This window comes from Gopherus evgoodei, chromosome 11 (assembly GCF_007399415.2).
Source record: "Gopherus evgoodei ecotype Sinaloan lineage chromosome 11, rGopEvg1_v1.p, whole genome shotgun sequence".
NCBI lineage: Eukaryota > Metazoa > Chordata > Testudines > Testudinidae > Gopherus > Gopherus evgoodei.
Genome location: NC_044332.1, coordinates 17,703,445 through 17,718,857, shown reverse-complemented (window position 1 = coordinate 17,718,857; position 15,413 = coordinate 17,703,445). Strand labels below are relative to the sequence as shown.

The window sequence follows — 15,413 nt, the reverse complement described above, 5'->3', positions numbered from 1 at the left end:
TCTTCTGAGGGTTACCCTTCAAAGCAGGGTGGGCAAACTTTTTGAGCTGAGGGCCACATCTGGATATGGAAATTTTATGGTGGGCCATGAATGCTCATGAAATTGGGGTTGGGGTGGAGGAGGGGGTCAGGGCTCTGGCTGGGCGTGCAGGCTCTGAGATGGGGACAGAAATGAGGAATTGAGGGTGTGGGAGGAAGCTCCAGGCTGGGGCACAAGGTTGCGAGCTGGAAGTGCAGGCTCTGAGGTGGGGTGAGGAATTTGGGGTACAAGAAAGTACTCCAGGCTGGGCCCAAGTGGTTCAGAGGGTGGGAGGGGGATCAGGGCTGGGCCAGGGGGGTGGAGCACAGGAATGGGGATGAGGGCTCTGGCGGGGTGTGCAGGCTCTGGGATGGGGCTGGGGATCAGGGGTTTGGGGTGCAGGAGTGTGCTCTGGGCTGGGCTCAAGGGGTTTGGAGGGCAGGAGGGGGATTAGGGCTGGGGCAAGGGCACAGGAGGGGTTCAGGGAAGCAGCAGTATGACCCCGCTCCAGCTCCTATGCGGAGACATGGACAGGTAGCTCTGCACACTGCCCCATCCGCAGGGGCCACCTTGCAGCTCCCACGGGCTGCAGTTCCCAGCCAGTGGGAGCTGCAGGGGCGGCGCTTGGGGCAGGGGCAGTGCACAGAGCCCCCTGGCTGCCCCTAAACATAGGAGCCAGAGCAGGGACATGCCGCTGCTTCCAGGAGCTGCGGCACGTGCGTGGAGTGCCCCCCGTTCGCCGGCTGGAGTGTGGGAACAGGGCAAGCCCCAGCCCCTGCTCCCCAGCAGGAGCTCAAGGACCAAATTAAATCGGCTGCTGGATTGGATGTGGCCCACGGGCCACAGTTTGCCCACCCCTACTTCAAAGTAAAGTTTATTCAACCAATAAAGAAGGCAACATGGAGTCTGGTGATGGAGGCTCCATGTTCTTTTTTTCCCCCCTTTGTCGTTGATGAAATCCAACTTGTTCTGTTTCTAGTCATCTCTTCCCCCTGCTGTCTCGAGGACCCGATTTACTACTTACATGTACATTGAGGGGTAAACATATATGCCTTTATTTAGGATATGCCTGTTTAACAACTTTTGCCTAGACAGGGCTGTCTGGTTGTGAACATATTTTAATATCATATAGAGTGAATTTGTAACTTCACATATAATACTATTGACCAGCAAGTTATTTATTATTTTCAAATGAAATCTCACAAGGCACATTTCATACAAAGATTACAATAGCGTGTAGAGTGCGAACACAGGGATGCTTTTGGTCACAGTTACCCACAAACTAACACAATTAGTAGTCCAAACATGACTGCCTTGCCTGCTCACCATTGTCTCAATCTTCAGCACTGCTATTCCAGAACAACACTATGATGGGCGTGACTCTTCTGTTACCTCAATTTATGTCAATATAACTCCATTGAAATCAGGGGAGTTATACTGGTGTAAAACAGATGTAACCATAGAGAATCAGGCCCATGGCCAGGTTATTAAAGAACAGCATATAGTGCAAGTGGCTTTTCTTCTAAGTGTGAGCTCAATCCTTTCCTTCCAGATATCTCACCTATGTACCAGAAGGAGAGGAAGTGGAATGTGGCACTTCTTAGATGAATCAGTGGTGAATATATCATTCCTCTTTTGTCCACTATCTTACTCCCCTCCAAATCCCAGATTGTTCCCCAAAGCATCCAAGGCTGAAAGCTTGCACTGCTGAGTCAATAGAAGCTTTGCCATTGGCTACAATGGGCACAGGATCTGGTGGTCAGCTAGCAACAACCTAAATAACCATCTGAACCCTTATAAGAATTCCAATATCTCTCAATAGCATATTACCTTCCATATATAAACACCATCCTTAAATATTTTCAATGCTGTGTTGGAAAAGTTTTCATAATTTGTTTTCAGCTGACTCTGTGACTACCCTGTGCTAGCAACAAAAGAAGTTGCTAGCACAGGGTAGTTTCTTTTCTGATATTGTAAGTCCTTCAAGTAATATTAAGCTCTTTAACAGTTCCATATATATGGGGCTTCTAAAGCAATAGAATGCCTCTAATTGTTCTCAGCTTTTCCTTCTCACCAATTTAGTTGCTAATTTAGTAAAATGCAAATGCCTGACTGTCAGATATTGGAGACAATGGACAACTTGGAGAAGACAACTAAAGATTTACTGCTTCTATTCAGTGCTTCTTGAACTATGATACAATGTCAGACAACTTATCAATGAGACTGGTTAGCTAAAGCCATCTCCATGTGTGCGTGTGGGGAAAAAATCCTCTTGTTTCCTGAAACACAAGCAATTATCAGGCACTATAGTAATGGGAAGATAGTATGGGCCAGATCATTAGCTGTGTATGTTAGCATAGACTCACTGAAGTCAACAGAACTATATTGATATGCATTGGCCAAGATCTGGCCCTATATTTTCTTCACGTTAGGAATAGTCTAGGAATACATGGTACGAATATAACGGAGAATTTCTCCTCTAACACTACAGAAGACTCTGATAAAGACCCCAGAGACAGAACTCGATTATGTTAGATTATTACAGTTCAATATCTGACCAACTTTAGAGATGACACATGGCTGTAATTACCTGGGCAATAGTGTGATGAAGTAGTAAGGCTAGTACTGGCATCCTATTACTTCCTAGCTGGCAAAGTCACGTGGTTGATGAGGTCAGAGAAGGACCTGCAAACATGCTCAGCTGTGGAGACCAATTCCTGCTTCATAGCAGACTGCTGAGCTAGAAAGAAAAGAGATTATTTCACAGCACCTGAGTGCAGCAAAATCCCTGTACAACTCTTTAACAGACTCCAATTCAAGGTAGCTCTGTAGAAACAAAAGTTTTATCTGCTGGTTTTCCTTATTACATTATTATCAATGAAAGTGAGGCATCCTGAGAGTTGAACAAAGCTCTGCTGTAATAAGACCATTGATTATAAGGGAATTTTATGTGAGTGGAAGGCTGACTGTGGGGGTCAAACAACTACACAGTCATAAAAATCAGAGACAGAAAAGCCAACCATGCAAGTTTGTTCCATATTGACTGCTGAGAGTGACTTCCTCTACAGTACTATGTCTTCTCCAGTTTTAAATGACTCAAGCAGTGAGGGTTAAATGCTGAGCTCACATGAGTGCAAATCTGGAGTAATTCTAGAGTAATTGCAAACTGAGAGAGGAAGGCTAGTGTTGTGGTGAGAGCACTGTAGTGGAAATTAGGAGATCTGGGTTCAATGCTTGACTTTACCACATGTCTAATATGTCTATAAACTATGAACAGAGTTGTCAGATTATATCTCTACTCATGTTGAGTTGGTCTTTGCTCTGTGGCTTATATGGATTCCTTACAGTAAGAGACTGCTCTTTAGGTCCATTCCTAAGCACCTTCTATATAACAGCAGCATTGGTAGCACTGACTATTATTAAGGTTACCCAAAAGTTCCCATTATAAGACCCTGTTTTCATTTTCTTATAACTTTGCTAAACTTTAACCCTTTGGGCTGACATTTTCTGTGTTGCACATCTTCCCCAGGCTTAACTTATCTGGACAATTTCAGCCAAAATGTCTGAAGTCAGACATTTCTCAGAACAAGGACAGGGAAAAAAAATTGTTTTGATCATGTTAAAAAATTCTTGTTACCTTTTCTTTGAAATACTCTAATACACCCATGTTTAGAATCAGGGAGTAGAAATTCATCAGGCAGTGACTTTTGTGGCAGGAATGTGCCTCCTTCCATCTCTAGGAAAATCTGCCCAAATTTAACCATCCTATAAGGCTTTGAAGAATCGCAGTTTGCAAATGCTCAGTAGAGATGTGTTAGCACTTAAAAGCTAAAATCTCCAAAGAATCCATCCTCACTGAGCATGCTGCATCTCCTCACAGCTTCTACATGGGACAGGACTGCACATGTGCTATCCCCACATAGCAACTCTGAGCATGCTCCTCCTCCATAAGGCTACAAGGGCAAAGTCAAACTTTCCCTGTAGTGGCTGCTCTGGTCCAGGGCAGAACTGGCACTAGAACTTGAGAGCAATGAGTTTGTCTCTCCTGTCCGCTCAGTGATCCCCTACTTGCAGGCAGCAGCACAGAGGAGAAAGCTGTCTCATTTGACTACAGTGGTAACAAAGACTGGACTATGGAGGAGGGAAGAGTAGCTTGGGACAAGGTGTCTGGTGAAACTGGAAGTGGAGAGGAGGGAAAAGAAGCTGTGCCTGGCACCTGCGGTGAGGGGCAGAATTGGGACTGGCTAGGCAAAAAGGTGGGACTGGAAGCCAGGGAGGAGGATGGAGACTAGAACTGGTTGGTCAAGGAAACTGGGATCTTGGGGGTGGGAGACAAGGGTCCTGTGGAAAAAATAGTATATGATCATGTATTTAAAGACTGACTCATAATGCAAATGCATAAAAGGGCTGAATTAAGGGTGCAGAAGCAACCTTAATTCTGGCATTTTCCAACTGTTGCAATCTCAGTAATGTTATTTTCACATTTTCTTTTGGTGTGTAATATATATTTATAGGCCCAGATGTAATGGACACAGAGTGCCTTGGGCCTTGCATGATAAGGCTTAATAGACTGTTATTAATTTCAGATTTTAAGCTGTTTTAAATTTTTTTAAATCTTTCCAGCTCATTTTTACAGCATTGTTTTATCTTTTCTCATATCTGACTCCCCTCCCGCCTTGAAAATCCATCCAGCATAACACAGGTGACCTATGAATCTAGCCACTTCCTGTCAGTCAGAGACAAAAAACGGTTGCCTACCTTTCATAACTGTTGTTCTTCAAGATGTGTTGCTCATCTCCATTCCAAGTAGGTGTGTGTGTGCGCGCGCATACATGATTGTTGGAAGGTTCTTCCCCTAGTAGTACCCTTCAGGTCGGCTGTGGAGACCCCCAGAATGGTGCCCTTATGGCAGTGAATATAAGTCCCTGCCAACCCGCTGCCTCTTCAGTTCCTTCTTGTCGGAAAAGACGACCACGTCGCTGCTAAGCAGATGTCATGAATGGGGACCTGTGCCACAACTGCTGCAGATGAAGCCTGTGCTCTTGTGGAGTGTGTTGTCAACGCTAGGGCCGGAATCTTTGCTAGGTCACAGCATGTTCTTGATGCAGGCCGTGATCCAAGAAGAGATTCTCTGAGATGAAATAAGGAGACCTTTCATTCTTTCTGCAATAGCAATGAAGAGCTGCTTCAACTTCCTAAACGGCTTTGTTCACTTGATGTAAAAGGCTAATGCCTGTCTGACATGCAGGAAATGGAGCATGCATTCCCTGTCATTGGCATGCGGCTTTGGCTAGAACACTGGCAGAAAGATGTCCTGATTTGTGTGAAATTGCGAACCTACCTTCAGGAGGAAACGTGGGTGCGGTCATAATTGTACCTTGTACTTATAAAACATAGTATAAGGGGGCTCGGACATCAAAGCCTTGAGCTCAGACACCCTTCTGGCTGATGTTATAGCCACTAGGAATGCCACTTTCCAAGACAGGTGGAACAGCGAGCTCATTGCTAGGGGCTCAAAGGGAGGGCCCATGAGATTTGAGAGCACCAGATTAAGCTCCCATGGAGGGATTGGTTGTTTTACTTGGGGGTACAGTTTGTCCAGCCCCTTGAGGAAATAGCCAACCACAGAGTTAGCAAACACTGAGCATCCTGTTGAGCTAGGATAGAAAGCTGAAATCGCCACCAGGCGCACCTTTATTGACGAAACTGCCAGCCCCTGTTGCTTCAGGTAAAGCAAGAAGCCCAGGATAAAGGGAATCGAGGATTGCAATGGAGGAGAAACTTTCTGGAGGGCCTAAATGGAAAATCTCTTCTACTTTGCTGGATAAGTGGCACGAGTAGAAGGCTTCCTGCTGCCAAGGAGAACCTGCCTAACCAAGTCTGAGCAGGTAAGTTCTAGTGGATTCAGCCATGGAGTTTCTATGCTATGAGATGGAGAGATTCTGGGTTAGGGTGCTGGAAGTGGCCATGGTCCTGTGTGATCAAGTCCAGAACCAAGGGCAAAGTAATGGGCGTATCCACTGACATGTCCAGTAACGTGGTGAACCAGTGCTGACGTGGCCACGCTGGTGCTATTAAAATCAACGATTCTTTCTCTCCCTGGACATTGAGAAGGACCTTGTGGATGAGTGGGAAGGGCAGGAATGCGTACAGCAGGTGCCCATTTCAGGACAGGAAGAGGGCATCCCCGAGCAAGCCTGGGCTGTAATTCAGGAAGGAGCAGAACTGTTGACACTTCCTGTTGCATCGTGTCGCAAACAAGTCTGTCTGGGGAAATCTCCACTTTTGGAAGATGTTGACAGCGACATCCGAGAGCAGGGACCACTCGTGGCTGTGAAATGACCTGCTGAGGCGATCAGCCAGTTCATTCTGCAAACAGGGAAGGTACAAGGCCTCCAATTGTATCGAGTGGGTGATGCAGAAGAACCACAGCTTGAGGACTTCCTGGCATGTGGAGAGGAGCGAGCACCACTTTGTCTGTTTATATAAAACATTGCCGTGGTATTGTCCGTCAGTACAGATACACATCTTCCCTGTAGATGGGTTTGAAATGTCTGGCAAGTGAGGCGAACCGCCCACAGCTCCCTGACATTGATGTGCAGCAAAAGTTCCACCTGGGACCAAGAGGCCTTGTGTCTTGAGTTCACTCAGGTGCACCCCCCATTCCATCGCCGATGCATCTGTGACTAGAGACAGCAACGGCTGAAGTATGTGCAAGAGTTCTCTTCTCCATATTGCTTGTGGGTTAGCCACCATCCGATGGATTCAAGAACCTGAGGAGTAAGAGTGACCAGTTTGTCTATGCGATCTCTGTTTGGCCTGTAAATTCGGGCTAACCACGTCTGAAGTGGGCATAGCTGCAACCTGGCATGCAGTACCACATACATGTACAGGCAGCCATATGCCGAAGCAACTTCAGACAAGTTTGCGCCATTGTAGTGGGGAATCTCTTGAGATCCTCTATGACGGCACTTATGGTGAGGACATGAGCTTCTAGGAGAAAAGTCTTGGCCTGGGTGGAGTCCAGGAGGGCCCCGATGAACTCTATCCTCTGCATAGGGGTTATAGTTGACTTTTTTTTTCTACATTTAGAATGAGACTGATCCTGAAGAATGTCATGTGCACCAGGCTCATATGGTCCTCCACTTGGGTCCAAGATTGATCCTTGATCAGCCAGTCATCCAGGTATGGGAACACTTGCACCTGCTGCTTTCACAGGAAGGCCGCCACAACTGCCATGCACTTAGTGAACACCTGAGGAGCCACTGAGAGGCTGAAGGGGAGGGCCGTGAACTGATAGTGGGTGTTGTTGACAATGAATCGAAGGAAACGTCTGTGGGATGAGACCATGGACACATGGAAGTATGCATCCTTTAGGTTGTGGGGGGCACACCAATCTTCCGCATCCAGAGAGGGAATGATGGAAGCCAAGGAGAACTTGCAGAACTTCAGCTTCTTCATGAATCTGTTGAGGTTTTGCAGATCTAGAATACAACAGAGCCAGGGCTGGCTCCAGCTTTATTGCTGCCCCAAGCGGCAAAGCCAAAAAAAAATTAAAAAATAAAGCCGAGATATGTGGCAGCTCTACCGCGCTGCTTCATTCTTTGGCAGCAATTCAGTGGCGGCTCCTTCCCTCCGAGAGGGAGTGAAGGACCCACTGCCGAATTGCCACCGAAGACCCGGATGTGCCGCCCCTTTCCATTGGCCACCCCAAGCACCTGCTTCCTTTGCTGGTGTCTGGAGCCAGCCCTGGCCAGAGTCCACCCTTGGCCTTGGGGATTAGGAAATAAAAGGAATAGAATCCCCTGCCCCTGAACTCCATAGGTACCTCTTCTACTGCCCCGAGTTATAGGAGCATTTGCACCTCCTGCACTAGAAGTTGCTCATGAGAAGGGACCCTGAAGAGGGATGGGGAAGGTGAGTGGGAAGGTACAGAATTGGAGAGAATATCTCAATTCTACCATGGTCAAGATCCAGTGAGCTGATGTTTTTTGAGCCCAAGCATGGTAGAAATGGGATAGATAGTTCACAAAAGAAGAAGGATCCGAGATATGGACTGATGCATCACCCTGGGTGCACCTTCAAAAGTTTTTCTTGGGAGGTAATGACTGTCTCGCTGAGCCTTGGCCCTGGGTAGAGGAGGACTGCAGAGGCCTTTTCCTATTACTCCTACCCTGTCTCCTGTTTATAGTCTTGCCTCAGCTGAGAGGGGTAGAAGTGAGGCGGGGGCTGAGGCTTAAAATGCTTTCTTTGCAGGGCTGGCGCATGAAGCCCCAAGGACTTTAGGCTCCATAATCTCAAGGATTCTAGAGCGACCTTAGAGTCCATCTGGTCAGCGAAGAGACCCGCACCATCGAAGGACAGGTCTTGTATAGTCTGTTGGACCTCTGGGGAGGGCCGAGACTTGTAGCCACGAGCTAGCCACATGACAATGGCTGTAGACATTGTATGGGTGGCCGAGTCCACTGAGTCTAATGCAGCCTGCAAGAAAGTCCTTGCAATGGTCTTGCCTTCCTTCAGGGCAGCCCCAAAGTCAGAGCAGGAGTCAGATGGAAGTACCTCTTTAAACTTGGACAGGGAGTTCCAAGAGTTAAAACTGTAGCAGCTAAGAACTGCCTGTTGATTGACAATTTGAAGCTGGAGATCCCTGGTGGAATAGACCTTATGGTCAAAGAGGTCCAGCTTCTTTGCCTCTTTCGCCTTTGCAGTGGGGCTCTGCTGACCCTGCCTTGCCTTGGCCTTGGCCACATCCACTACCAGCATGCCCAGCTAGGGGTGGGTGAAAAGATATTTGAACTCCTTAGAGTACCGACGGGTACTACTATGGGAAAAACCTTTTGACAACTGTGCACGCAGCGTGCACATACCTACTTGGAATTGACATGAGCAATCACTCGAAGAACTACAGGTTCCTCAGAATGCCATATGACTCCCTCCTTAGATGTGCTTTCTGTCACTATAAAATACTAACACAAATATCCTGAGACCTATTGCCTCCCATGCATTTCAGATTCCCATGTAAAAGCTTTCTGCTAATATCAAGGGATACAGTGAGGTTTAGTTACTGCACGTCTAGAAATAAAAAAAACCTATGTAACAAGTTATCTAGTTAATAATATACTGTCTCACCAAATTATATTCAAATTGATGAAAAACAGCAGGTGCCATCATTACATACTCCAGGCCTTCTGTGAAGAGGGGATATGAAGGACACCTCCCCTGTGTTTAAAGAATGGATGTGAACTCTGTGGGCATCCTTTTTAGAGTAATTTTGAACCAGAGAAAGAAATTCAAATGAGATCTCAAATTCATAGAGAAGGCAAGAAAATAAGTACTCTTTTGTTGGGAACATAACCTGCTGAACCTCTACAGCATTTCCAAAGGTGAAATATAACTACACAGAAAGACTGAACAATATTTGAGTACAGACTTGAGTAGTATTTAATGAGCATCTCGCACGTTGCAACCTTTATATTCTGGGCAATTCCTAGAGTTGCTCAGGATGCAGATAAGTGCAGTACCTGACCGATCCAAAGTGTAAATATAAAGGCACCTCATGCTGGACTCAATGGACTAAATTCTCAGTTGGTGTCAAAGAGTGAAACTCTGCTAAGTCAGTGATGCTTCACCCATTTACACCAGAATAGAGAATTTGGTCCATCAGGTCTAATTCTCCACTCACTCATGTACATATGTCCTGAGTAGCTCCAATGAAGTCTATAGAACTACGGTGGAGTAAACTGGACGTAGGTCAGATATCAATCAGGCCCAATATCTGTGACTTTAGAACTCTTACCTGGTTGCAGTTGGAGAGATAAAGCATCCTTCAGCTTCAGCACTAGCTGCTGCAGTTCCTTCTCTTCATTCACCTCCTTCTCATTAAATGGCACTTCTCCTGCCATGGGACTAGAAGCTGTGGTCATAATTTGCTGGGGAAGGTTCCTGGACATTTCAGGTTGTGATATCCCCTCCAGATCTGTCTGAGGAATTCCCTTCTCTTTTGATTTTTCATGCTGTCTCATTAGGGGATTGCCATTCTGCAGGAATATCGACCCTGAAGTGGTACCTGATGATCTCAGGTTCATTGCAACTGGATCAGATTGAGTCTGCAGTAGCTGCTGTTTTTCTGCAGCTGAGGAGGGATCCAGGGATTTCCACTCAGTATAGCTAGTGGGGACGGGTTTTGCCAGAGCTGAATCTGATTCATTGTGAAGCTTTCTTTCCTCCCAGGGGTCTTCGCTTTTTGACATCATATTTTGACACAATACAAATGAAGGATGGTTTGGTGGTTGTAACATTACCTGAAATGAACACAGCACAGGAAACCTGTTGCTTATAAAGCTTGATTCAAAGCCACTGGAAGCCTGTTAAAGAAGTAGGATTGTTTTGTGGTTAGAGAACTGAAATGAGACTCAAGGGATCTGGTTTCAGTTCCCTCCCATCCCTACCACAGAAACCTTATATGACCTTGGGCAAATCAGTGAATCTTCATGACTCAGTTTCCCCACCTGTAAAGAGGGGATAGTGATGCTTCTCTTGTCGGTCTTGTCTAATTAGTTTGTAGCTTTTCAGGACAGGGACTTTCTCTTCATAAGCTTGTACTGCACTTAGCACAATGGAGTCCTGATCGTGGCTGGGGACTTTCAACACTACTGCAATATAACAACTAATCAATAGGAGTTATTCCATTGACTTCAGTGGACTTTGGATCATGCCCATAGAAACTTTGGTGTCTATCCAGAAACACCTTGTCTCTGCCTTTTTTTTCCTAGTCATCCCGTGCTGATTTTAACAGGGCCGCCCGGGGGGGGGGGGGGGGAGGGCGGCAAGTGGGGCAATTTGCCCCAGGCCCTGCAGGGGCCCCCACAAGAGTTTTTCAGGGCCCCTGGAGTGGGGTCCTTCACTCGCCCCAGGGGCCCCAGAAAACTCTTGCAGGGCCCAGGCCCCCGGAGCTTCTTCAGCTCCAGTTCTTTGGCAGCAATTTGGTGAGGGGGGGTCCTTCCGCCCCGGGACCAGCCGCCGAAATGCCAGGTCTTTGGCAGCATTCGATGGCAGTGGGCCCCCGCCGCCGAAGACCCAGGCCCCCTGAATCCTCCGAGAAGCCCTGAATTTTAAGTGTATTGGGTCTAATTATATTGTACACAGGTTTCATTCCACAATTTTCAGTGTCTTAATTTATTGTAATTTCAGTCTCAAGATATTATACTTTATTGCACCCGTAAAAAGGGGACGTCATAGTAGCTCAAGATTTAATTTGCTGGAAAATTATTCTAAAAGAATTTAACTAAGAAAAAATATATACACACACACATACCCATGCAAGGTGTGCATGCATATTTCAGTGTATATATATGTGCCTGTGTACGTATGACTCATGCAAACAAATTGCATATATATCCAGTTGTAAAATGCCATGTATTTGCATAGCATACAGACTAATATTTTAGAGTGAGAACATCATTTAAACTTTAGAAACCAACGATTACTTTAAACGAATCAGAATTAAAATATTTCAAAAGAAAAAGGCAAAATAAGATATTGATCCACAGCAAGGAAAGAGTTTCTTTAATTATCAGACTAGATCTCTAATTCTTATCACCTGACAAGGTAAGATTGTTCTTTAGACTGCACTGTTTAGTGCTGCGTCCAGTCTTGATTAAGATGCATTGAGCAATTTTCTTTGGAGACTTTTTTTATGGTTGGAATTTCTCTAGGGGTATTTTCACTCTCACATATTATTATTCATTATAATTCTTACGTATTTATTAGTATTGTGGTAGTGCCTATGAGCCCCACTGTGGATCAGAGTCCCATTGTGCTAGGTACTGTATAAACAGAACAAAAAGAGTCCCGGCTTACTGTCTGTCTATGTATCTATCTATGGACAAGAGACAACAGGGGGAACACAAAGTAACAATGAGACAATACTGGTGCATAGTGCTCAAAGCATGCCAAAAAGCCAAATTGTTGTCAAGATTCTTGGCACATTGTTCTCTGTACCTTTATTTCCTGCCTCATTTGCTGCAGCTCCGCCTGCACACATTCATGGTTTGCTATCAGGACTTGAAGCTTTGCTTCTAGTCTGCAGCTTTTGTCTTCCTGGGACTTGTGGAGGAGCAGCACTTCGTCTTTCCATTTGTTTAACTGCTTTCTCAGGTACCTGCCAGGCAACAGGGGAAGTTACTGGACTAAATTACCTTCCATGCACACTCCTTAATGCAGAGCATGAGAGAGAACGAATATTGCAGCTGGGCTGGTGCAAAGGGGTCATAGCACAGACATAACAACCTTCCCACCAGGGTGCAGGGGGCCAGTACTCCAGGAGCTGAACTGTCTCCACAGCAGCCTATGCACAGGGGCATTCCAGGAAGCCCAGGACATGGGCAGGATGGAGAAGATGTGGCCAGGATGGTCCTGGGCTCTGGTGATTCAACATTCCTGGAATGGCCCATGGGACTGTCACAACAGAGACAATAGACAGGGCAGTGCACAAGGCTGCCCTCCCCTGTGCCTGGGGTTAAGCCAGCTCCTGCCAGCTCTCAAAGTGGGGAGTGCACGCTGTCTGTCCTGGCCCCAGGACAGGGATGAATCTATCCCATTGTTCCCTCATGATGATCCTTCCTATTAAGGACTTTCTGTATGGCCTCCACTGATTGCACAGAAAGTTTCAACAGAAGCCACTGTCCTTGGAAAGATGAGGTTATTGCAATCAAAAGTGCTATCCACACACACAAACTAGAGCAGGATAATTAGAGACGATGCACCTAATATCTACTCAGGGCAGACAATAAATAAATATCACCCATTTCTCTAAACTAGAGGCAAACTCCTATGGAGAAGTGCTGCCCACAGGATAGCAATACGGCTTTGTCTTGCCCACTGCTGAGGCGGAGAGAGAGAGATAAAAGCTGGTTAGTACTGGCGAAATAAGACAGTTGCTGTATATTTCTCAATTGAAATAGTCCTCCCCACTCTTCTATTACATCCAAGAGTTCTAGTTTAACTTTCTATTGGATAATGTGTTGGTTCACATAAGCAAGATGTAACGGTGTTATAAATCTGTCTTTTATTAATCGGTTTCTTCCAGATCTATTTTTGAAAGAAGAAATACATCAGTCAGTATGCACTCAGAAAAACCCACACTAGGATTAAAGACAGAACTCATTTGCTCACTTTCCTCATGCAGGTAGCCCCACTGACCCCTTCAATGAAATTATACATATCAGCTGAGCAAGACTTGGCCAGAAGGTTTGTAAAAAGCCTGGATACGCAAAGTTAACACTAGTATTTAGATCTGGGTTTAGAAAAGGTTTTCCTATCCTGCGAGAGTGCGGGTTTGTTTGTTTTTTGTTTGTTTGTTTGTTTTTTCAGATTTTTGAAATTTTTTCCCACCCTGAGATGGGACAAAAAGTCAATCTCAAATTTTTTTGTGAACCAATGAGCTGAAAACTTTTTTGGTTCGGATCAGTTGAAACATCTCATTTTGATACCTACCTTTTAATTTTTTTTTAAATTTATTTTAGTAAAAATTAAAATTTCTAAGGAAAAAGTCATTTTGAATCAGAAAATGAACAGATCAACATTTCCTGATAAAAAATGTTTCATTGGAAAATTCTTGACCACCTCTACTAGTCCTTTTAATAGTCCTTATATTTCAGCATTTAATGGCCCTGTCCTGTTCGGTTCTGAGAATCTTTAGCTATTTCTGTGCCCCTTTCTGTCAGCAAACATACACCTGAGTAACTTACCTGTGCAAGTATTTCCACTGACTAGGAGTGAAGGAGACTACTCCCGTGTGTAAAGTTACTCATTTTCCTGTTTACAGGATCATGTCTTGAGCAGGGTTGCCAATTTTGGCTAGCTGTATTCTTGGAGGTTTCATCACATGACATAATCTTTAAAGATTTATCTCTAATTCCTGGAGACTCCAGGACAATCCTGGAGGATTGGCAACCCTAGTCTTGAGTCAGGACAGAATACATTTCTGAAGGAGTAGGCTTCACATGCACCATCTCAGCTACCATTAATTTCAGTGGGAGTTGAAGATGTTCAGCATCTCACAGGACTGCAATTGCTCTAACTCAGGACTCAGTCCCAAGACCCTGCAGGGTCCAAGCACAAGTCAAGCTGGGACCAAGGGTTTCACCCCTATTACTTTGCAGTGCAGATGCAGTCCACTTGATACATGTCCCAGTAGTCTGCCAGCAAGAGCAGCACCAGGGTTTTTGGTGCCCTAGGAGAGGGGTCCTTCTGTGCTCCCAGTCGTTGGCAGCAATTCTGCAGTTGGAGGAGTCCTTCCGCGCTCCTGGTCTTTGGGTCACTTTGGCGGCGGGTCTCGGAGTGAGTGCAGGACCCGCCGCAGAATTGCCGCCGAAGACCCGGAGAGCGGAAGGACCCACCACCGCTGAATTGCTGCTGAGGGTGGCAAAATGCTGCCCCCCTAAATCCTGGCACCCTAGGCGACAGCCTAGGTCGCCTAAATGGAAGTGCCGGCCCTGTCTGCCAGAAGTATCCTACAATTCCATGGGACAACTTCCTTAGTCCTCTCTATCCCAACAATCTCCAATCCACTCTATTGAAAACAGAAGCCAACCCCTACTTTGGCAAATAGCATCAGCTCATGTCACATTAACCCATTCTCTTCTGATCACCGATCTGCAAGCACACTATAGAGAGCCTCTGGGCTTGCAATGGAGAGAAAAACAATCAAGCCTCTTGCCAAGTGAGCTGCTTCATGCCCATAGCCATGGAGCACAGCCAAATTTTGGTGAATCTCTGATGCAAGGCAAATAAAACACCAGTAATGATTACAAATACCAGCAAATAGATAAAGAGCTGACAGCTCTACAGATTTTCTGGACAAGTGGTCCTATTAAGAGGCTAAAGAGTGAATACAGGAAGACCAGGAACAAGAACCGCACCGCAGGCAACTTGCTAATGACATGCCCATTTTAAGATGACTTTGACCGGGTTCTGGGCTCTGCACCCAGCACAGAACCAACTGTGCTTCATGATGACCTGGTCTGTCATGATGTTGCCCTTTAAAAAAGGGAAGAAGGAGAATCCAGGGAACTACAGACTGGTCAGCCTCACCTCAGTCCCTGGAAAAATCATGGATTCCATATTGAACTAAATGGAGGAGAGGAAGGTGATGAGGAACAGTCAACATGGACTCACCAAGGGCAAGTCATGCCTGACTAACCTGATTGCTTTCTATGATGAGATAACTGGTTCTGTGAATATGGGGAAAGTGGTGGACATGATATACCTTGACTTTAGGAAAGCTTTTGATAGGTCTCCCACAGCATTCTTGCCAGCAAGTTAAAAAAGTATGGATTGGATGAGTGGACTATAAGGTGGATAAAAAGTTGGCTAGATCATTGGGCTCAATGGGT

The 15,413-nt window shown here is 45.7% G+C and overlaps 1 protein-coding gene across 8 annotated transcripts in view; it reads right to left on the bottom strand.

Moving 5' to 3' along the window:
- Positions 1 to 15,413, bottom strand: part of DYTN (dystrotelin) — a 57,648-nt gene that overhangs the window by 4,290 nt on the left and 37,945 nt on the right. For 4 of the 8 annotated variants that reach the window (XM_030580919.1, XM_030580918.1, XM_030580922.1 and 1 more), the window contains 3 exons: positions 12,019 to 12,178; positions 9,815 to 10,319; positions 1,951 to 2,758 (listed from right to left, as the gene is read on the bottom strand). In XM_030580919.1, coding sequence (XP_030436779.1) covers positions 2,655 to 2,758; positions 9,815 to 10,319; positions 12,019 to 12,178 — 769 coding nt within the window. In that variant the 3' untranslated portion in view covers positions 1,951 to 2,654. Of the gene's footprint in view, positions 1 to 1,950; positions 2,759 to 9,814; positions 10,320 to 12,018; positions 12,179 to 15,413 lie in introns of those variants that run through there. The other 4 variants (XM_030580920.1, XM_030580921.1, XM_030580924.1 and 1 more) reach the window with 3 other exon arrangements.